This window comes from Stigmatopora nigra, chromosome 6, assembly GCF_051989575.1.
Source record: "Stigmatopora nigra isolate UIUO_SnigA chromosome 6, RoL_Snig_1.1, whole genome shotgun sequence".
Taxonomy (NCBI): domain Eukaryota; kingdom Metazoa; phylum Chordata; class Actinopteri; order Syngnathiformes; family Syngnathidae; genus Stigmatopora; species Stigmatopora nigra.
The window spans coordinates 8,202,525-8,224,700 of NC_135513.1; the positions used below are offsets into that span (position 1 = coordinate 8,202,525).

The 22,176-nt window shown below is 39.8% G+C and overlaps 4 protein-coding genes across 4 annotated transcripts in view; 2 read left to right on the plus strand and 2 right to left on the minus strand.

The window, feature by feature from the left end:
* Positions 1-132: 132 nt before the first annotated feature.
* Positions 133-5,898, minus strand: eif3ba (eukaryotic translation initiation factor 3, subunit Ba). The gene is made up of 19 exons (XM_077718715.1): positions 5,540-5,898; positions 4,338-4,530; positions 4,148-4,267; positions 4,012-4,069; positions 3,779-3,907; positions 3,527-3,684; positions 3,274-3,405; positions 3,132-3,198; positions 3,009-3,055; positions 2,713-2,923; positions 2,558-2,630; positions 2,357-2,479; positions 2,187-2,265; positions 1,757-1,895; positions 1,552-1,677; positions 1,306-1,383; positions 1,085-1,193; positions 881-993; positions 133-590 (listed from the first exon to the last, which is right to left on the minus strand). The coding sequence occupies exons 1-18, from the start codon at positions 5,637-5,639 to the stop codon at positions 893-895; spliced, it is 2,043 nt and encodes a 680-aa protein (XP_077574841.1). The 5' UTR covers positions 5,640-5,898; the 3' UTR covers positions 133-590; positions 881-892.
* Positions 5,509-12,541, plus strand: brat1 (BRCA1-associated ATM activator 1). The gene is made up of 11 exons (XM_077718714.1): positions 5,509-6,238; positions 6,761-6,909; positions 7,152-7,299; positions 7,750-8,131; positions 8,209-8,393; positions 8,454-8,560; positions 8,807-8,999; positions 9,232-9,305; positions 9,372-9,456; positions 10,248-10,501; positions 11,079-12,541. The coding sequence occupies exons 1-11, from the start codon at positions 6,112-6,114 to the stop codon at positions 11,781-11,783; spliced, it is 2,409 nt and encodes an 802-aa protein (XP_077574840.1). The 5' UTR covers positions 5,509-6,111; the 3' UTR covers positions 11,784-12,541.
* Positions 12,542-13,138: 597 nt separating this feature from the next.
* On the plus strand, positions 13,139-19,199 carry LOC144197962 (GRB2-related adapter protein-like). The gene is made up of 5 exons (XM_077718716.1): positions 13,139-13,531; positions 13,635-13,732; positions 14,268-14,387; positions 16,771-17,083; positions 17,640-19,199. Exons 1-5 carry the CDS (start codon positions 13,454-13,456, stop codon positions 17,862-17,864), a joined length of 834 nt encoding a protein of 277 aa, XP_077574842.1. The 5' UTR covers positions 13,139-13,453; the 3' UTR covers positions 17,865-19,199.
* A 557-nt stretch (positions 19,200-19,756) lies between these two features.
* Positions 19,757-22,176, minus strand: part of LOC144198338 (uncharacterized) — a 34,485-nt gene continuing 32,065 nt past the window's right edge. The window contains exons 21-23 of the mRNA XM_077719288.1: positions 21,943-22,158; positions 20,981-21,074; positions 19,757-20,147 (exon numbers count right to left, since the gene is read on the minus strand). Coding sequence (XP_077575414.1) covers positions 19,960-20,147; positions 20,981-21,074; positions 21,943-22,158 — 498 coding nt within the window. The 3' untranslated portion in view covers positions 19,757-19,959. The remainder of the gene's footprint in view (positions 20,148-20,980; positions 21,075-21,942; positions 22,159-22,176) is intronic.

Below are 22,176 nucleotides of genomic sequence, written 5' to 3' on the forward strand. Positions count from 1 at the left end.
ATAAACATAGTAATTGATTTACTGATTTTACTCACTTGTAATAAACAGCCGTATACTAGTATGTGAAGTAGTGATTAAATCAGATAATGTAGACAATTGATGAATGAGTAAACATAATAAGACTCAAACAAAGCAGGTCTAACGATTTATTTAAATTTATTCCCACTGCGCACCCCCTCCCTGTGTGAAAGGACAGTCTGAAAGGAGGAGGATAGAGGCCACGATAGCGCCACATCAGCACATTTACTAACAAGGCTACAAGTTTAGCACCTTCACACCCCACTGCTATGGCACTCAGCGCTGCACACCCACAACAAGGCAGCATGATGAGAGAGGCTGGGCTAGGAACCACAACAGACTCCAATTAAACAACAGGGGGCGCAGTTAGTAGATATTAAGTTCCAAAAGGACAAAAAAACTGGTATGGTTGACAAGTCCTCAATGTGGCTGTTGAAATGCCAGGCGTGTTCTGATGATGTCACTAGTGGTGAATGTTGAGGCCTTTCACGTTGAGCCCCAAAATTCACTGCGTGGTTGTCCTCCTTCTTCAGTCAATGTTTTTTCCTCTCTTCCACAAAAACACGGATGGACTGTGAAAGAAAGATAACAAATGACTGCATAAATACAAGATTTCAAATGAAATAATTAAGTATGGTTTGTTTGCTAAGAGTTGAAATCCCATTCACGCTACTGGGAATCATCTATGTGCTAGACAGGTCGTTACTGTCAATGTTTGGGAGGGACAAATTCAGTCAAACGGAGATATCGCATGACAACATGATTAGGGTGGGCTGCACCACTTTCACTCCTTTACTCTTATTTGGCAGTGCCGGCAAACTGCTATTTGGGATGCTAGTAAATCGACCTTTTAGTGCCTCACCTGCGTAAGGGACTACAGATCTCCGATAGGAATGATTTCTTCATTGATAAAAAATTCAATTGTCTCCTCCTCCCAGTCGTCCACATTGCTGTCTGGCTCATCTGTGTCCACTCCTAGTAGGAATACATGAATAGGCATATGACAACTGAGCATTAGAGTGCAACATTGATATTGAACAAAAATAAAATTGGACATCAGCCGCACCTCCTCGGAGTTCCACGCGGGCGTCTTTCTGCTCTGCGTAGAGCTGTAGTGCCTGCTCCCTGTAGCTGCGGTAGTCGTCCATCATGGCCCTACGTTTGTCCACCAGTTGCTATTCACAAATGCACGTCAACATGTGTTGAAGGGTCACAAACTAAACGATATGAAATGCTTGTTCGGCTTGAGTGTCGAGAAGGACAGAGCAAGTGAAAAGGTAATCTGACCTTAGAAGCCTTGGACTGGCTCAGACGATCCTTCTGCTCAAAGATCTTGGAATATTTTTTCAGATCCTTCCTGATCACCTAATCAAAAAAAAACAAAAATGAATTTATTTCTAATAAAATCAAAGAGTTGAAAAGGATAAGAGAAAGCTGGAAAAATAGCATTGCAGGGGAGTTTTTATAACAAAGTATATTTAATTGTGCCAATAATTGTGTATTTTTTCTTATACATAGTCTTCATAATCTTACCTTGATCTGGTCTGCACTGAGGAGGCTATTTGGTCGGGGTCTCCACAACAACTGGCAGAAGCGGTCGTTGTTGTTCTTTTGAAGAAGGCGACCCTGGAATGTCCATAGCCAATAAGCATTGTCCACCTGTAAAGAAAAGGAGCGGAAAATAATGTGTTAAAATAAGGAACACAATAAGTTCCAAGATCAGAAGGTGTCACTGTACTTTGTGGCTCCAGCAGGAGACTGAAGTGACCACATAGCGTCCGGTAGGGTCCCACTCCACATCGGAGGCCGTGTAATGCTCTGCTATGTTCATCAAGGTGCAGTCCGAAGTATCCACAAAGGCGAGCGCGCCGTTCATACTACACATAGCAGAGAAAAAGGGAAAAGTATGACTACACATTCAAACGGGGAAGTTATCAGTATACTGTCATATATAGACAAGTTTTTGCAATAATCCATGTGTATAACAAATAGTACATACAGGTATGAGCTAAGCATTTCATAAGATTGTACTAGGTCTAAAAGGTTTAGAAGAGACTATTCCAGTGAGTAAAGTTGGGAAATATAAAGATATAGTTCAAGGAGTGAAAAAAGTTTAGTTTATCATTTGAGGCATTTTCAAACACAAACAAAACAACTCAACAACTAACCTCCTGAGTCCAGCCAGAACCAAGAACTGTCCCTGGGGGCTCCAGAAGATGCTGTTTGCCTGCTGCTTGTCAAACATCTCTGCAGAGTCCAAAAACAGTAAACTTAATGCCATCTTGGAGGGTGTTAGAAATGAAAATAGATCCTTTTCCTGACTGGATGTTCAACGTACTTATCATCTCGATCTTGCCGTTGTTTTTGACGTGGTAGAAGGAGGCACAGATCCTAGGGGATTCCCCTTGCAGGACAGCAAATTTACTGCCATTGGGCTCCCAGGCAAATGCAATGATGCTTTCTGTTCAAGAAACAGCCAATCTAACTACATTGCCGTTGTTTTTTTATTGTTACCTTCAATGTGTCCAGGTACGCTTACCCTTCATCTCCACAACATCAACAGGAACCTGTTTCTCTCTCATGCGGAAGATTTCAAAGTTGGTGACCACTCCCTTAATATAAGAGATCAGTATTACATTAACATTTTACCATATCAACGCATAAGTGTTTTGTTAACCTTATTGTGGCACACACCTGCGTTCCTTTTGGCGTCCTATCTACTTTCACACAGAGATAGTCTCCATTCCTCTGCCAATGGAGCTTGCAGTCCACCACATTGAAGAGGTTGCGAACACGGATTTCCTGGCGAGAGGGCAGCTGCATCAGGGCCACCCTGGCCGGGATGTCCTTGTCCTCTGGCACCCAGAATGCAATGATGTTGTCGCCCGGTGACCACGAGAAGTCCCTGAGAACCCAAACAAACAACATTATGAGCACAGACACGAAAAAAAAAGCGTAAAACCAATAATTGTGTGATGAATGATCCTCACTTGATTCCACTGATCTTTAAACTCTTCTTGTCGAGCAGGCCCATAGACTGAAAGCAGCACAACGAGTTTTAGAGGGACTAATTCAATACTTTAGAACGCCTGATAAAAATGTTACAATCTTACTGGTGTTTCATAGATGCTCAGTGTGTCTGGTGTCATCCGGGCAAAGAACTTTCCATCGTGGCTCCATCTGAAAACAAACAAAGATATTGAAATTGTCCAGGAAAAAGAATCAGTTTGAACATGGTATAGACAAAATTCTCACTTGAATATAGGCCAGTGTGCGGCGCTCTCGCAGTGGAAACCTCTCTTCTTCTGACCAGTCAGAATGTCCCAGATGATGATAGCCTGCGGGTCCTCTTTGGTGTCCATCAGCGGACTGAAAGTCACCACGTACCTGCACGATATCAGACAAACCAATTGTCAAAAAGTCCAAGAAAGAGAGAGGCTGTTTTCAAGAATAATAGTCTACAAAAAAAATATTCGAGGACAATCAACAGAGCAGTACTATTAGTTACCTCTCACAGGGGGAGAAGTCGATAAGAGACACCCCTTGATGACTGAATCTTTGAATCTGCTTGAACTTCTCACCGCCCCACAAAGCTATGCCCCGTTGGTGGAAGGTGGCTAGGTAAGTGCCTTTGGGGGACCAACGCACATATGTCTCTGTCCAGCGCTGAATCAAAACACAAACTGAATGGTTAAGCACAAAGGCATATGCTCTTGTTTGTTTAAATATATTGTCAATGTGGTAATATCTAATCACTTACCGCCCTCTCTTCAGAAATGACCGGATCCTTGGCGTCATTGGAGAAAATGACTGTCCTCTCACCACCTTCGTAGATGACACTGTACTGGTCGCGACAGTCGGCGTCTTCGATCCAGTGTCGCATGTTACCCTGAATAGACAGTTGAAATGCCGAGTTAACACAAACTGTAAACTTGAGGCAGTACATCTTTTAGTTTGTCCATATGTACAGTAGTAATAAACCACTACACTTACAAAGTCTTTGAAGGGCTGTTTCTCTGGAGTTTCCCACTCATCACTGATGTTCATGTACCTTAAAATAGGAAAAAGTGATTGCTTCCTTAACTAATCAACTTAACTGCCTTATCTTTCCCTGGAACTGACTCCTTACTTGTCAAAGTCAGTGAAGAGGTTGACCCTAAATGTATGCTGTTTGTCCAATTTGTATCCATCTGCATTTTTCACCGCCTCCAGAGCCTGGTTGGGCGAAGCGTACTCCAAAAAGATGTACCTGGGAAAGAAAAAAAAAGTTTACCCATACATCTTTTTACAAAGTAAAATAAGAAAATAAGTATTAGTACCCTTTGGTGGTGCCATCGGTATCTGGGTAGAACTCAGTGGTTATCTTTCCAAACTTGGAAAAGATCTTGTGGATGACGTTCTTCAGTTTTTCCAATCGTTCCGGACCAACTTGTGGCACGTTGTCCACCACCACCATAGAGTCGATGCCATCAGCCTCCTGTGGTTTCTCCCTCAAGACGTCTTCAAGAAGTTCTGAGGACAAGAGAAGAATGCATTGAGAATTTCTCAACACCACTTTATAAAAGGCACGTAAATCATCGCAATTCCTATTAAATTTATTACAGTTATTACCAAAACACAGTATGTACTGTTAAATCCTGCGTAGCCGTTTGGTAATTCACCTCATCTAATTTGTGGGATTCATTCTCAGCTAAATTGATGTTGTGCTCTTTCTGTAACCCACTATGATGATATGAGTTGTCCCTAGAAACTTTCCTAGTTTGCAGGTAACCATTTGCGCCCGGTTATGTTAAAGTGATGAATAAAAGTATTAAACTGACACCTTTTCCATGTTACGGAGGAGCCGAGGTAATCATCACTGTTTTTATTAAGTTAACAAGTATTGATGGCTTGAGGATGTTTTTTGCTCTCTTTCATTACTCCAAAGCTCAGGCAGAATGCGACTTAACTTGCAATTCTGGTATATTCTTGGCCTACATGTCTTTTGAATAGGCAGTGGCTCCTTAGCCGGTATAATTTGATGTGTTATTGCCAATTGATAGATTTTAACATTTGGTGAATAGGGATTTAATGACTATTATTTAGGCAGTGGCTCCGTAGCTGTAGTTTCTTACTATTTACCCCACACAGAATTCTTACCGGCTAAATAGCCATATGGGGCCATATAGGCTATTTGACCGGTTACCGGCTAAAAAGCTCGATTCAGTTTATATTATGAGATTTTACTAAATCTCTTTTGAAGAAAACTTCGATAGAAAATATTTCAAGTGTAGTCGAGCAGCTACTGGTTAAAATAAGGTACAAACGACTGTTTAACGTCTTTCTTTATGTTGCCGGGCCATAATTTCCACATAATAAGGACCGGCTTGTGTAACATTTAGGCAAAATAGTCGTGAAATTATTTTCCAACTGTGACAAGTGGGATGCTATTTTGTAGAATGGGCCGGTTACGCCACCTGACAGTACGGCTAGAAAAGCAATACTAGGCCGTTAAGCAGGGGAGTTTCCTGGCTCTGCTCACCCTCATCGTCGACGTCATCCTCGAAGTCATCCGGGTCGCTAAAAGAGGGCTCCTCTTCGTCGTACTCGGGATCGTCCATCATATCCACCGTTTCTTGCATTTAATACGTTTGGCGAGGTGGGCTTTCTCGTGACCGCGAAGTTACTGCGCAGATAAACGGGAGACTGATGGTCTTCGACCGGCGGACACCATGTGCGGTTTTTGCAAAAATGGACGACGTGAACGGAACTGTGGCACAGGAAACAGTTCCCAGACCCGGATGCTTAGGTGAAACGCAACAAAGTTGTAAAACACTTGGAGGGGATTTTCCAAATAGCTGCATCTCATCCGTATAGTTGTAGTTTTGTGAAAACTGTTATATGACCACTCGCGGAAGCAAGAAAAAGGAAGCTGTTTACCGGTTGTACGAAACGATTTCCCGCGAGATTATGAGAGCTCAACAACATTGTCGCCAAAAGGCGTAGCATCTATTTTAATTTAAAAAATAAAATGAATCAAATCAATATTCTGTATTGAAAATAACCTGGTACGTCGTAAATCTGCCGTCTGCTGAATTAGATTCACAAACAACCATGGATGAAGAGATTGGAACACTGCTGCCCGGTGTATGCAAGGTTCTAGCGGACTCCAGTAAACCTCTGCCTGATGATACTAGTCTGGAGAAACTACTGGATCGGCTCACTGAACTTTCCGAAGCTGGTGAGTGTTCCTAGTTTCCTCTCACGAAGACTAAAATGATCACCCACTCTTACATTATACTTCAAAGGTTAGCAGTTTCCTCAGAAGTAAATAGCAAATTGTTGCCCTTTAAATGTTATGAACTTTACTACAGTAGTTCTCTAATTGAGGAATTAACCATCACTAAATGATCTGGAAAGTACCACTACACTATCGATGACAACTGATTGGACGTCTATCGCCGTCATTGGTATCTGCGGAGTTGTCAGCAGGATAATTAATCAAGCCCTAGGAATAGTTTCTTCCTATTGAGGGTCACTGAAGCAACAAAACATTGAGAATCTCAACAGGTGTTGATGGATATAACCGACTTATCTATTTTGATTACTTTAAATTTCATTGAGAATTTAAACGACCGATTAAATATTCTGTTAACTGACAAGTTTTGTTATCCCTCTGTATGCTGTAATGCTAATGAAACACATACATTACACCACTGCTTATACCTTTCCTAGATAAACTTCACACTATCTCTCATTGAAGGTGTATCACTTGCAAAGAGTTGCCCATGTCTGCTTGACCTCATCTCTGCCATGGCCTCCAACCCTACATCTGATCCCAGTATCCTCTCCTTCGCTCTCAAACTCAGTGGGCTGATCGCAGCCACTAAAGATGGCTTCACAGCCTTGCAGGTATAGCAGAAACAGAATGTTGAAACATAGAATCAATGGATACAATTGATTTACAGATGAAAGGAACGTATGGCAATTGCACATGTCCCAAGTGCTGATTTATATTTTAGTTTGATGGTATGTAGGTGCACTTACCTGACCTATAAAAGTGAAAAACAAATGACCCTCAAAACTATGGTCCCAAATGAGTCAGTGTGAAATTCGGTAAAATTCATTACCCTTTGTTTTGCTTTTCCAAATAGGAGCGCTTGGCTATAGAGGTCATCTTTAGCGTTCAGCGCTGGAAGGACGCTAAACTCTGGGATGACCCATGCATTCGAATTGGCTGGATTCATGGCCTCAATAGAATGCTGGTACACCCAAAGGCACTGAGTTTCTTCGTGCAGTCAGGTCTGTCCTCTTTAATTGCTGGAATAAATAATTTCTTGGAACCTATCACACTATGTCAAATCATCTTTCCAGATGAAATGAATTGGAATTCCATTGGAATAAAACCAATCCATTTTAGCCAGCTGAGAAAACTCTTTCTGCAATGTGCTTTACATTTTGCGAGTATTTTTGTTATATATTCCCCACAGATTTATTGTACTTGCCGGCTGTTTGTGTTCAAATATCCTAAAATTGTCCAACATGATCGTTATTTGAAGTACAGTACCTAATGTTTATTTACTAGTTATTAATCTGTTATATTCATCAAAACTTGATCTGACTTCTATATTTAATTTTGAAAGTCAAAGCATAAAAATAGTCCAAACAACAGCTATTATCTTGGATAAATTGTATCTCAGGCAACACTGTAAATTGTTATCTTAATTCTTCCTTTACTGTATTTCTGGCTAGGTTTCATCAAGACACTCCTGCAGCTTCAGGGAGATACAAGCATGTTTGTTTCTTCTGCTGCTAACCAATTGCTGGCCCACATCCTGCTCTCAATTCAACCAGAAGAAGAAGCACATGCAAATTCCAATCTCAGTGCAGAGTACAGCACTGTTGTCCTGCAATTGTCTAACCACATCAAGGAGTCAATGGTACCCAAAGAAGGTGCGCTTGTTGATGGTAGCCTACAGATCCTCAAACTGCTGGCCCTGATCTTGGCCCAGGCCCACCATTTTCTGCAGGATCAGCTGCTCAAGTCGGTTGCTGCCTCATTGGAAGTGCTAGTTGAGGCGGGATACAGTAAACTCACACTGCCTCTTATGGATGTCATCATGGCCGGATACAGGTAGATTATCAATCTGTTTAATCTATGTAAAAGACCTATGTCCCGGTCCAACTCATGTTTGTCATCAACCCTGACAGTCACGATGTCACCAGCCGTCTTCTGTCGCCCATGTTTAAAAACAACAATCTCGTCGACCTCGTCCATGCTGCGGCTGCGTTTCTCAATCGAAGTCATGTACGTGACTCCGTCTACACATGCCAGGCAGTGAGAATCCTCCTGCTGCCCCTACATTTGCTCACTGAGCACCTCTTGCTAGAAGCAGGTATGACGTGCACATCGAATCAAAAGTACAATTGATTTCTAAAAATATTTGTACCTACAGTGCCAGACAACCATCATGTGATGATGGCAGAGCAGCTAAAGAATAAAAGCAAATTCATCTCTATGATTTGTGTTTGTCTGAGAAGCACTCCCCAGCTTGTATTTATGGTAAGAGGTTTTTCGATAACTTTAATTGTCTACACTGGGTTTCATTTTTTGGTAATATATATTATATCCACCTTTTTCTTTAACATACTACCACGCAGTATCTCTGAGATCTAAAAATATAAAAATTTTGGAATGAATTCTAGAACACACAAGTAGCCAATGGAGAATCAAAATGTTCTCCCACTTACATGTCAACTTTATTTATCCAAATAGACTAAAATGAATGTGACCTGCTCTTTCCATTAGCCTGCTGATGTCCTCCCTTGCCCCCCAACGATGATTGTCCTCTCTGTGGTGACATTGCTAAGGACGTGCAGTGGTGCTACATCCCCAACTTTGCTCAGTGGTTTCAAGAAAGAGAACTTCAAGTGCATTGTCAGCAGTAGAAAAGTTCAGAAGTGCGCTTTGGAAATGTTGGTTTCCCTTAGCGGCACTCCAGGTAATCAACAAACAAAATTCCCTATAGCTAAAGCAGAATACATTAAGAATTCCATAAGGATTTTTAACCTCATCTAAACAATAAAGACAGTTGAAATGTGAAAATCAGTTTATCTGCAATTAACTTGAAACCTGTACATGTAAAGCCAGGAATGACTATCTGAATTCTCTTTGCAGGGGGTTTAAAAGCAAACAAAGTAATACATTATATACATATTTTGTTTGTGTTTCAGGGGCAACCAACACAATAAAAGAAGTCTGTGATGTCCTGATCCAAAATATGAATAACCCAGATTCAGACCCAACTGTAAGTATTTTTATATTGTAGGCCTTTTCATGTTCATCATTTAAAGTACTTTGTGTGTGTGTTTAGGTACTGCAAAAGTCATACAAAGCCCTAATACACTGGTTGAGTGTTTGTACAGACCAGTCATCCTTTCCACAGCAACTCAGAGAAGGTAGTGTTTAGCATTCATCCACGTCCCCTACTTTCTATAGTCAAAGTTCTTAAACCACATTAAAAAATGTTTGTTTCTCCAAGCTTTCTAGGCTCATACGATTTAGTAACATATTCATTTATTCATTAATTTTCTGTACCACTTTTCATCACAATGGTCACAGGGGGTGCTGGAGTCTATCCCAGCTGACTTTGGCATCAGGTGGGAAACACCCTGAATTGGTGGCCAGCCAATCGCTGGGCACTAGGAGATGGAGAACTATATTCATGGTCACACTCATATCTTGGGGCAATTTAAAGTGTTCCACCAGCCTACATGGATGCTTTTGGGATGTGGGAGGAAACCGGTGTACTCGGAGAAAACCCACACAAGCAAGGGGAGAACATGCAAACTCCACACAGTGAGAACTAACCCTGGCTTGAACCCACGCCTTCATAAGTGTGAGGCTGACGTGTTAATCATTCGGCCGCTGGTAAGCCCATTTAGTAACAAAATACATAAATAAGATAACTGTTATTCCAATTGTATAAAGCATTTCATATTATTGTAAGCAATGGTAACATTATCCACGGTTTGACCATAAAAACTGATTTTAAATGCATCTTCGGTTGGGGTTAGGGCTAGGGTTAATGTTAACTTATTCTAAACTGATAAAATATACTCAGTCCTTAAATAATTATTAATTTTTGATACAATTTAAAAGACGAAACTTCAGTGCTATATATGTATGTATGCTTCACTTTTAGATTCATGGTCTCATAATATTGAATTGCATTTAAATTTGCATTTAGAATTACTAATGGCAGTGAAGAAGCGTGCCTGTGATCCACGCTGGGAAATGAGAGACTCCACCGTAGAGTTTTTGGGACAGTTACTCTGCATCCCCTCCCTGAAATCAGCTGATGAGGCTTTGCTGAACGAACACTGTACCTCCCCACTCCTACGGGAGGCGCTGCAAGATCCGGAGAGCTACGTGAGAGCCAGCGCCATCTCAGCTCTGGCACGTAGTCTTGGACCCAGCTGGGAGCAGGGAACTGAATTGCAGGTTGGCAAATTTGAAGAAGTTGTTGACATTGATTGGGAAAAACTCTCTCACAAACTAGTGACAAGTCCTGAATGTACTACCCTACTTATGAAAGTGTTCAATACAATTCCTAAATAATTACAAATCTCAGTCTTACTAAATACATTTTCTATGACCTCAACCTTACTTTCCCCGGGTACTAAATAAGTCTAGAGAGCAGAAGGTGAACCAAATTGTGGGACATTAAAGTAGTTCCTTAACCTGATGTTCCTCGTATCCAATTGTTTTTTCCTGTACTTTCTTATTTTACCTGCAGAATGCATAAGATTATTTAGGCAGCAGAATGCTTAATTAGAAAGGAAATGAAACGCCTCGTGCGAAACCGATTGGTGTTGAATAAGTTAACCACTGAATTCCCAATAATGGAAATATTCTTGGCTCACTCGACAATCAAGATAACGTTTTCGAGACGTATATATGGTGCACGAGGTGTGCGAGATGTTGGCATCACTGGATAATTGGGTCTTTTTCTACCCTGTGCATGGATTGATTCTGCTTCAGTCACTAATCCTTTTTAAATCATCTACTGTATTTCCAGGCTGACACAGTGGGACACCTGTTGGACATTCTTCGTGAGGATACTGAGGGCTTTGCCAGGCGGGCTGTGGTTCGGTTCTTTATTGCCTGGTTGGATACGTACTCCTCCACTCCTTTGTCCAACCATTCGATCCTCCTTGAGTCAATTAGAGTCGTCCTTTCTCAAGGCAGCTTGGATCTGGACTGGGAGGTGAAAATGAACACATTGGAGTTGGTGGAGATTCTGTTGAAGGATGCTTTTTCGGAACACAGGAGGTACTGTGCCAATGGCCATACGCAAGCTGGGGATTCCATTGTGGACTCACCATTGAGTTCTTTAGTGAATCAAGGCATATTTTCTGTGTTGCTGAGAAGTCTGCTGGATTGCGACCGTCCAGTTGCACTCAAAGCTTGTGAACTCCTGATTAGGATAAGGGACAAATGCTGCTCAGCTGGTGTCTTGATGTCCTATGAACTGCTAGAACAGGAATGGGGGAAAGAGATCAGTAAGCTTCTGAAGAAGGAAGGAAATGAGGGTGGTCTCGTAGAGGTTTGCGAGATGTTGGCATCACTGGATTTAGATGACCGTCGGGTTCTTCTGAGCCAGAGCAGTGATCACATTCAAAACTCCTTCCAGTCTCTTTTGCAGGACATCCTTAAAACAGGGGCCACTATTGGAGCCAAGGACCAAGACGATGGCCAAGAAGTCATAGTTGACTGTTACTGACAAGCATATCACACAAAAGTTTGGGGCTTATGGGATATAGGGTGACATTTAAATAAAAAAACAAAACAAAAAATACTTAAACTACGTCAACTTTACAAGTGAACTTAATGATAATTCTCTTTGGATTTATCCTTCATCCTGATGGGTTAATTGGGTGCAGACCAGTCTTGGATTCGGCCATAGTCGCTCGGTGCCAGGAGGTGTCCGGCGTGGTCTCCAAAAAAGGCTGTCATGTTAGATTCATTTAAGGCTGCTTTGTCCATAGGAGTGAGTATGTGTTGTAGTTTGATGTCCTACCAAACAAGCCAGTGTGTATCCAGTCAGCTGTGATAGACTATCTTGGCTTACCCTTAAAATGACAAGATTTATTATCACAGCATTTCATACAAGGCGAAGTTGACTTTGTTTATAGCCAAAGGGAGATTTGCTTTGCAGTATAAAACCGGGGTTGGCATACACATAACACAGATCCAAACAGGACTGGTTAAAAAAAAAAGTGTGACAGTTACTAAGAGTGAAGAGTGATCACTGAACAGAATAAAAACAGCCGAATGTGTTAAAAAAAACTGCAGTAGAGACAAAAATTGTTCATGTAGTAAGTTTTTCTAGTTCTTGGAACTATGGATACGCTGGAATAGCTGAAACTCACTCCTCATAGGATAGGAAAGCTTTTTATTTTGTTTGTTTGTTTGTTTTTTTCAATGTCATGTTAAATGTGAAACAATGTTCTTAAATATTTTGATACCTTTTAATGTTCATATTTGCTTTTGTCTTTCATTTTGCTATCCAAGTAATAGTAAGTGACATAATCAGCTCCTGGCCTCCATAAATAAATTACCTTCAACACCATGTTACATAATTATAAATAATTAATTGCCAGTAGGGGATTAAGGTCCTCTTTAGGACTGCTTAGAGCGATATTCCTATTTATAAGCACATGGATATCGTAAATATTCACAATTTTGGGCGGGTCAAATGTCTTATTTTTATATAACTGTCTCTTATTTAGTTTTATGCAATTAAAAATTAAAGGGAGGAATTCATGTAGATGCTGGCCACAATTTCTGCTGCCACAATCCATAAGATTTAGCACTGTACCACTTAATTTCTAGAATTATTTGAAATGCTTTTTCACATTAACTCCTAACTCGATCAATTTTTTTGCAATATCTTGGAAACTATTCCCACATTAAAACATCCAATAACATTCATATTTTGTTTAAGCTTCATAATTAATTCTACTTCCCAAATTTTGAATTAAACTCCCCATATTTAAACATCCATTTGATTAATCCACTGCAAATTTATGTGCAGGATCCACAGAATTGTGTTTTAAATTTTGATATAAATTTTATCCTGACAATGCATTCTATTTTAAGACCCATTGCTTTCATAGTGTATGATGTGTGTGGACATGAGCTGGAGTCTGGGGAGGCAGTCGCTGTGTTCACGTGTTCTCTCTCACACGAACTCAGTCACATGGATGAACAGAGGCACACACGGGTAGAGAAACTCTCCTCATTAACTAATGAGCACCAAGATACACATATGGACGGATTCTGTAGCTCAATCCACATCAGTGCACTGGTTTCTCACTGCTGTCATTTCTCCTCATTGATGAAGTGAAGTGTTCTTCTGGTAGCCCATCTCTCCTCTCCTGATTCCAAAGCATGGAGGCTGTGGCACTTTTCTCCTTCACTGCATCCGAAGCAGATGAACTCGCCTTCCAAAAAGGTGACATCGTCAAGGTAGGTTGATTTGGCGTTGAAAGGACATGATGTTGAGTTATAGAAACTGATAATTACTTTTATTGTTATTAGTATGATATTAATATATGTGTATTGTATGTAGGTGACAGAAATGGAAGAGGGTTCTTGCTGGTACACAGCTGAGATCGAAGGCAAAAAGGGCTTTGTGCCAGAGAACTATATTTCTCTCTTACCTCATCCGTAAGAACCTTTTTTTAAGTCATTTATACGCTATTCCTTAGAACCTTACTTAGTAGTACCCTAATGTTGAAATGGGTGTCCATGTGTTCTGGGGTCGTGGGTTCCATACTAGGTCGACCTTCACTCTGTGAAGTTTGCATGTTGTCCACGGGCTTGCGTGGGTTTTCTACGGTTTGTCTAGTTTTCTCACACTAATCCCAGTTACACCACAAAGGAATGAAATGAATGATGAAAAAATGGGGGTGGGACAAGGGAAGATTGAAATGTAGATTCTATCAAATTTGATAGGTGAATGTGGAATGTGAGGAATTTCTGGACTGAACCTACTATCATTGGTATTATTTTTGTTCATATCATTTTTGTTAGATTGTTCTCAATTTCTTTAGTAAGACATTATACTTGGAGTATTTTTAGTATATTGTAGAAGATAATTATGAATTCATTTTGTATGTTGGATTATTTTTAACCTATAGGATCTGTACATCCATGTATCAGTCTTTTTCTTACCTTCATTGCATGGTGCTGTAATGTGCAGGTGGTTCGCGGGCCGAGTGTCAAGACTGGAGGCGGAGCGGCGTCTGCATTGGCGAGACATCGGTGTTTTTGTGGTGAGGGAGAGTGAGTCAGCTCCTGGAGAATTCTCCATATCTGTTAGGTAAGTACAAAACATAACTCATAAGATATTAGTAAAGCATTTACTGTTATTTCTGTGTTTCTACATTTGGCGGACTCTTAGAAGTGTTTACCTTTGCCCACTCCTGAATTCTAACCCTAACAACAAAGTAGATCGTAGGAGGTTGGCTCATTGAAAAGTAGATGTTGTAGGAAAAAGGTGTGAGTGTCCCTGCCCTACACCATCAGGTGGCTAGTTTCCTCCATTTGTTGATAAGCTTGCACCAAAAAAGGAGGGGGGAGTTATAAATACTTTTTCACCACTCTGTATGTGTTGGCATGCCACTTGAATCTTCCCATGGCCTTCACATTCAGGAGTGTTGGCCGGTATTATTTACACCATCTGGTAAACCTCCACCCATTCACAGTTGGAAATTGAAAAGCCTGCCCATTTTCTTATGGTCATTGGGGGACTTATCCTGACTGATATGCTGGTGGCGTCTTGATACCACTCAAACAGTTTGAAGTGAGTTGAGGAGATTCATTTAGTGAAAATATATTTCTGTATGGGACCACTCGGCGTCTTGAGTGGTTTGCGTGTCGGCCTCACAGTTCAGGGATCCTGAGTTCAAATCCAGGTCAGTCCATCAATGTGGAATTTGCATGTTCTCCCTGGGCCTGTGTGAGATTTCTTTGGGTTTTCTGGTTTCCTCCCACTTTCAAAAAACATGCATGCTAGGCTGATTGGACACTTTAAATTGCCCCTAGGTATGAGTGTGAGAGCAACATCATCATCATTGTCGCCATCATCGTCATCATCATCAACATCATCAACATCATCATCATTATCATCATTTAGGCTATTTTGTTAAAAAGATTGGTTTTCGTTCATTTATTCAGCAACAAAAATACCAAAAAAATCTTTGTATTTTTGTTCAATGGCCCTTGAGAAAAATGAAGCCAATATTTTATCTTTTAATTCAAATTATGTTGTAAAATCATGACATTTTGATTAATTCACATCCCTACCAAAAATGCATGGTTCCCTAAAGTCATTATCACATTTTGTACTTGTCAAGTTAAACTGACTTTGCATTTTTTAGCATTCTTTAAAACTGTAGCTATGATCATGGATTTGCATCCCTGAAAGTAATTTAGTATTGCAGTTTGTTTTCCATGCCACTGGGCACATTAGCAGTACCCACATGTCTGCGAGCGTGCGTATAGAGCATATCTAAATATGTTCAGCAAGAACCCATTTTGACTAAAAATATCACACCCCAATGGACAGCCATTGCATGCGTAGTTGTAATTTGGGTCAGCAAAAGTGATGAAGGGACAGTATAATCATGAAATGTGTTCAATAATCACAGACGTTACATAAGAACATTACCTTAATTAAATGCAGATAAGTTATGCAATTGACACATTAGACATTAAAGGCGCACATGTAACAAATAATCCAAAATATGGTGGTGTGAATAACATAAGAATAACATCTGCTGGGCCTGTGAGGTCACATACGTGCTTTATTCATATTTGGAATGTCATTACAGCATTTGTTACAATACTCAGAATTAGCAATAGAGGCCATTTGAAGATTTACCATATTCCAAGCCACATACATATAGCACTACTACATTCATATTTCCCAACCTCCAATTGGCTGGCCACCAATTCAGGGTGTCTCCCGCCTGATGCCAGTAGTTAGCTGGCATAGGCTCCAGCACCCCCACAACCCTTGTGAGGATAAGCGGTACGAAAAAATGAATGAATAAATGGATGAATAACACGTCATTCGGTAGATTACATTATTTCCACTGTGTTTACGGGTTAGGGTTTGGTACTTTTATTTGGGCTGAGGGAACTTAATTACAAACTGTCATGCTATGACACTAGCTTAAACTTTTATACATATAATTTAATGTTTAATTTTTATCTTTTGCGAATTGACCGAGCTGAATGATAGGTATTGGCCCAGTTAATTCTCTGGTGGTTTCCTGTGTGGAGTTTGCCGCTTATCACTGGGCCTATGTGGGTTTTCTCCAGGTACCCCGGTTTCTTCCCACATCCCAAAAACATGCATGTTTGGAGGGTTGAAGACTCCAAATTGTCCCTAGGGACGAGAGTGAGCATGAATTGTCCGTCTCCTTGTGCCCTGCTGAATTAAACCAGAACTGTGCATGTACTGAGATTGGGTACATTGAATAAGAGCCATATTGGATTCTACCTTGTGGTCTATCAATTGAGCCAATGCATTTTATTTTCACTATTTGTAAGTTATTACTTAATGATGCAAAGGAAAATAAATGGTGATGGGAGGCGTTGTGGCTAGTTTTGCAGGTAATGTGAAATGATGACAATGATGGGCATCTTTGGCGTGCCTTGTTTCATCCCTTTATTACAATTCCATTTCTTTCTTGCAGCTATGGAGACAGGGTGGAGCATTTCCGAGTGCTGGAAGGTGGCGGTCAGTACTGCATTTGGGACGAGTCCTTTATTTCCCTTAACCGGCTGGTGGACTTCTACAAAACACACAGCATTGCCGTGGAGAAGGTGGTCTGCCTCCGAGACCCGTCTTCGGATATGTTCCCCCGCCAGGGCTCCCACGGTGGCCGTAATCCTTACCCCAATCCGTACAAGAGCTCCTCTTTGGAGTCCCTCCCTTCTGCTCGTCTACAAGGACCACATCCCCTAAGAGAGGCGTCCTCCATGCAGCTGCTGGAACATGTTTTGTGGGTAAGACCAAGCACTTAACCCAGTCTGATGGATATATTTAGGGGAAATGTGATGTAACAAATAGAGTGGTAAAAGAAAAAAAAACCTCGGTGAATATTCTCAGATTAATGCATGATGGAAATTTTGATGAAACGCTTTATCCTCACTTCGGTCGCAGGGGGTGCTGGAGCCTACCCCAGCTGACTTCGGGTCAGAGGTGAGGGACACCGTTTGGCTGACGCACTAACCACTCACCCGCCGGGCCGCCTATTTTGTTGGAAATATTACATAAAATGTATTTAAGTGAAAGACATTGAATCAATGCATGTAAAAATGCAGTGTGCCAATCTGGCACCTTTTTATTAATACAATTTTTTTTGTTAGAATTTAGTTTTTGCATTAAATATTATACTTTAATTTAATTATACTTTAAATTTAATTCATATAAAAAAAGATATAATACATGTTGAATATATTCAATATTTACAATAATATATATATTCTAATTAGGAATGAATTTGAACATGTTGATCCTCTTTCCTTTTCACATCTGCTGGCACTTGTTTCTTTTGTGTAGAAACCACGCCTAGCTCATGCCCTGTGTGACTATGCCCCACCTCACACCGCCCACCTGCACTTCCTGCGTGGTGACCTCATTGACCTGCTGGACTGCTCCAGCTCACGTTGCTGGAGGGGGCGCTGCCGCGGGCGAGTTGGCATCTTTCCGCCACAGTTCGTGCAGCCATTGTACCGCAACATATCACACTCACTGCAGAGTTGTGTCAATGCCACTGAAAAATAGCCTCCCAAAGAATCAAACCTCTAAGGCTGGGGTGTCACTCTTTTTTGCGATTGGCCACATCGTATGTATGTTTTCCCACTGAGGGCCATGCTGATTAAAAACACTTCACACTTAAAACATTTAACCTTTTTTTAGGGCAAGTTATAATTATTGTTCATTTAAAATATTGTATATCAGCAATTAGAAGGGAGTTTGACTGTAAAGGCATATGTTTCATTGCCATTTAGATTGTTTGTTCATCCTAATGACAGTTTTTGAGTTAAATAAGTGCCTGTAATGCTTTTAAAAAATTATAAATTAATCATTAAAGGCTCAAAATCTGATATCAATAACAATCTTTTTCTTCCAAACATAACATTTGCAAAATCATAATTTCTTTTTAAAAGTAAAGACAATATGCAACGTTGGTATTTTGGAAACAAATATGGAGTTAATATTTAATATTTGCTTTTGTGGTCCACAAAGAAAGATGTGGCAAACCTGGTTTGAATTTGACACCTATGCTCTAAGGGTCTCCTTGTGTTGTCGAGTTTGGAATCTGACCAAAATGTAATTGATTTATTTATGTGTTCTTTCTGGTACTTTTTTATTGTTCAGCATTACAAGAAGAACAACATTAAAAAGTACAATATTCAAAGGAGATTTTATCAAATAGTTTCATGTTCTGAGATGGAACTCCAGAAACATTCACCAAGCTTTAGCAACTCATTTAATTAGTCTTACATTCTACTGTATTAACAGGAATATGTGACGCACATATGGAATATAAGTATCCCTCCACTTTAAAATACACACATTCATGGCATTTATGTTAACATCTATTTTTAGGATTCACTTTAATTTGCATTTATCCTAAATGTTTTACATGATTTTAATCTCTTAACCGGTTTAATATTGAAGGAGGGCTGCTGATTTTAACACCTGTATGGCAATTAGGTTCAGATTATCATTTTTTTGCAATGCAAGCAGTTTGTGTTTTCAATTTTGAGGATACATTTTATAGTTTAAAATTGCAAGATATCTAGGTTATTAAAACTATTTTTCCTTACATATTGGTTTCCCTTTAAGCCTATCTGGCTTCAGCATTCCAATTTTTATACACTTGATGTCAGGTATTTTTCATTAACATAGTTTTCACACTTTATCTAGTACGAAACACAGTAAACAGTCTTTTCATGTTATTGCAATTGTCAGGCACAAATGCTTAATATAATGCTTCCACATGCTTTAACTTTTTAAAATTCTATACTAGTGTGACCAAAATTCTGAAAAATACACTATATAAATAGTAAAAATGGTTTATATTCTAATAAATATTGTGAATGTTGCAACCTGTATTTTTGTCCTGCAACCCTTTTTAAGCTTGTACTATGAATACAAATAAAATTAAATACATTTTACTGTTGCTGTGGCTATTTTAATATGTCTCACTCTCCTTGTAAACATTCGAAAAGCTGAATAAAATTGTTAGGGGGTAAAACAGGCATTTGCAATTTAAAGAGCCCTTGCTGCCATCATGTTAAAAATGTGGCCTCAATGGCACAACACAAAAAAATAGACCAAGGAACTGCAATTTGCCTACTATTTATTAATCAAATTATTTACTCCATATACATCTTATGAAATGTTTCTTATTATATTTTGTTTAATAAAAAAAACTCATCAAAACCTAAATCACATTCAGTAATCATCAATCAGATAACTGACAACCGTAGAAGTAATTAATTAAATAAGATGATCAAATATTACAATTCTTTTAAACTGGTGAGACTGATCATATGTTGGATGTATTTTTCTAAAGTGATCATATTGTCAGAAAAGGTCAAATTAGGACATTATAATCATAACACCTGATTAATACATTCAAACAAATGGTTTACCAATGTTGGCAAAAAAAAAACAATAAAAAAAAAAACATCAGAATCTGGCTTATTCCCCTCCCTGATTGAAACAAAAACCTTGACCAAAAACAAATGAATTATGTTCCCTCCTCTTTCTGGCAGGGGTGAGCAGCAGAGTTTGTGGTCCCTGTTGTAGATATTGGCTGCCGCTCAACGGGATCAGGGTGAGGCAGGATGTGTCTACAGGGTAAAGCTCAGGCAAAGTATGCATAGAGAAAAATGTTAACGATGACCAGCAAGAGGGCGTTCGCGCAGCAGAACCTTGACCAGAAAGGGCTCTCGCGAACGCTTGGAACTCTGGGAGTCTCCTGCAAGCGCTGGACCGCTGCCAGGCACAATTGCAGGCCATGACCACAAGTCATCTGATGCGCTGGCTCAGCGTCTGCACACTCACATGTACACACACACACACACACACACACACACACACACACACACACACACACACACACACACACACACACACACACACACACACACACATACGCAGACACATACACATACGCAGACACATACACAACAGGAAGTTGCTCAATCCTTGTGTCATCATTTATGTGCATGAATATTCTGTGATAGATGCTTTCCTATATTTATATATTCTTCTGTATATATCTTAAACTGTAATGCACAGTATTGCATTCCTATGCTGTCCGGATTGTATTGTATGTTTGTGGTTGTTTCTTTTTTTAATTTTTTTTAAAGATGCTTTCCTTTTGCTGTACAGTGGAATCGTATCTATACAAATGGATTGTGTTACCAAATAGGGGAAAAACTCAAAAGAACAATAAATATGACTCACAACTGTATGGAAAAAGTGTCACGTATTAGTCAATGGGGACCAAAAGCAGTGAAGTTTGTATTTGCTGTGCCATCTTTCGCAAATTAACTTAATTTTGGAACTTAACTTTCCTCATGAAAATATAGCTTTTGCACTTACTGGTTCATTTAATTCAGCATTGAGACATAATAAAGCTGTCTGAGTCTTCACTTAATACACAATAGCGCTCTGCCGGCATTTTTTTAGTGTCAAAAAAATTAACTTTACAAAATCTTAGTCAACATCGATTACTCGTGGGAGGTCTACATCTGGCATTTTAAAGGTGCAAAATCAATTAGCATGAAATAATAGTGCCTTTAATCAGTATTATATAATCCTGTGACTTTATTTATATTTCCAAACTATTGTACTACTGCATTTCTGGATTTGATACCCACCTTGAGTGCTTCGGTGGCCGAGAGAGGAAACTTTCTGTAGAGGGATTCCTCTGGGAGACTCCTCATTGATTGTCCACCAGGTCAGGTTCCTCAACTGCAGATTAAAGAATAAATGAATGTTTTATCATAATAAATAGTATTTTAACCTATATTTTGGCTTATTTTGAATTAAGAATCTAAAAATTTATATGACAGTGCTCCAAAGACAATGTACCATCATTAATATACGCCAAATATTATAAAAACATAAAACACTGTAGAGTCTGTGTTCTACTTAAATTATTAAATTAGACCATGTGATATGACGTGCAGCAAAAATAAAAACTATTTATTACCAAGCCGGTTTTCCTCTTAACATAATTGTCAAGATGTCATTTTAAGCTCTAATGTCTACATTTTGTGGCTTTAAGGGAAAGAAACTGGAGATTACTAGTTCATTTGCATTCCAGCTCCCACGCCTGGTCAAAAGCTTTTTGTCTAGTGACTGAAAGAATGTATTTTCTGTAGCCAGCAAATTTGGAGCTGTTTCGGCCTGCTACATGAATATGAATGAATGAGGATACCCACTTGTTGTTCCTGGGGTAACGTAGTTAAGGCAAATATCTACAGTAATATACAGATTGAGGGGTTCAATTCTATTATAAATGGTGCATTTATTCACTTTATACACTAGTTGCAGCGATACACTTTTTTATATTCACAAACCACTATATGAGAGAATGGAAACGTCCCTTTGAAGCATTTTTTCAAGTCAGCAGGCATTCATGAGGCATCAAAGAGGAAAAGCTGATTGTGCTGTATTGGGTGTGTAAAAAATGTTGTCCTGTACTGTGTGAGGTAGTTTGCATGTGAAGTGTTTTAGATAATTATAGATCCAGATCATAAAATCCAACCAAATGAAAACCAAGTTGCACAGCTGCAAGTAAATCTTATCAAATTGGGTCCAAGCGTGTATTATGTACCTGTTCTTGTCCCGGTGGAGGTGTAAGCAGGGACACCACAATGACCACAATAGCGGTTAGCCCACACAATAAAATGGCAAAGTGGAGGTAGTGGACACGACGAAGTACGGCAGGCGCAGAGTCGATGACTCCGCACCTGGCTGGGGGGAAGGCAAACTCCAGAACCATCCTGCACACTCCCACCACCAAACCCACCATGAGGCCCCAGAATGCGCCCTGACAACACAAACACAG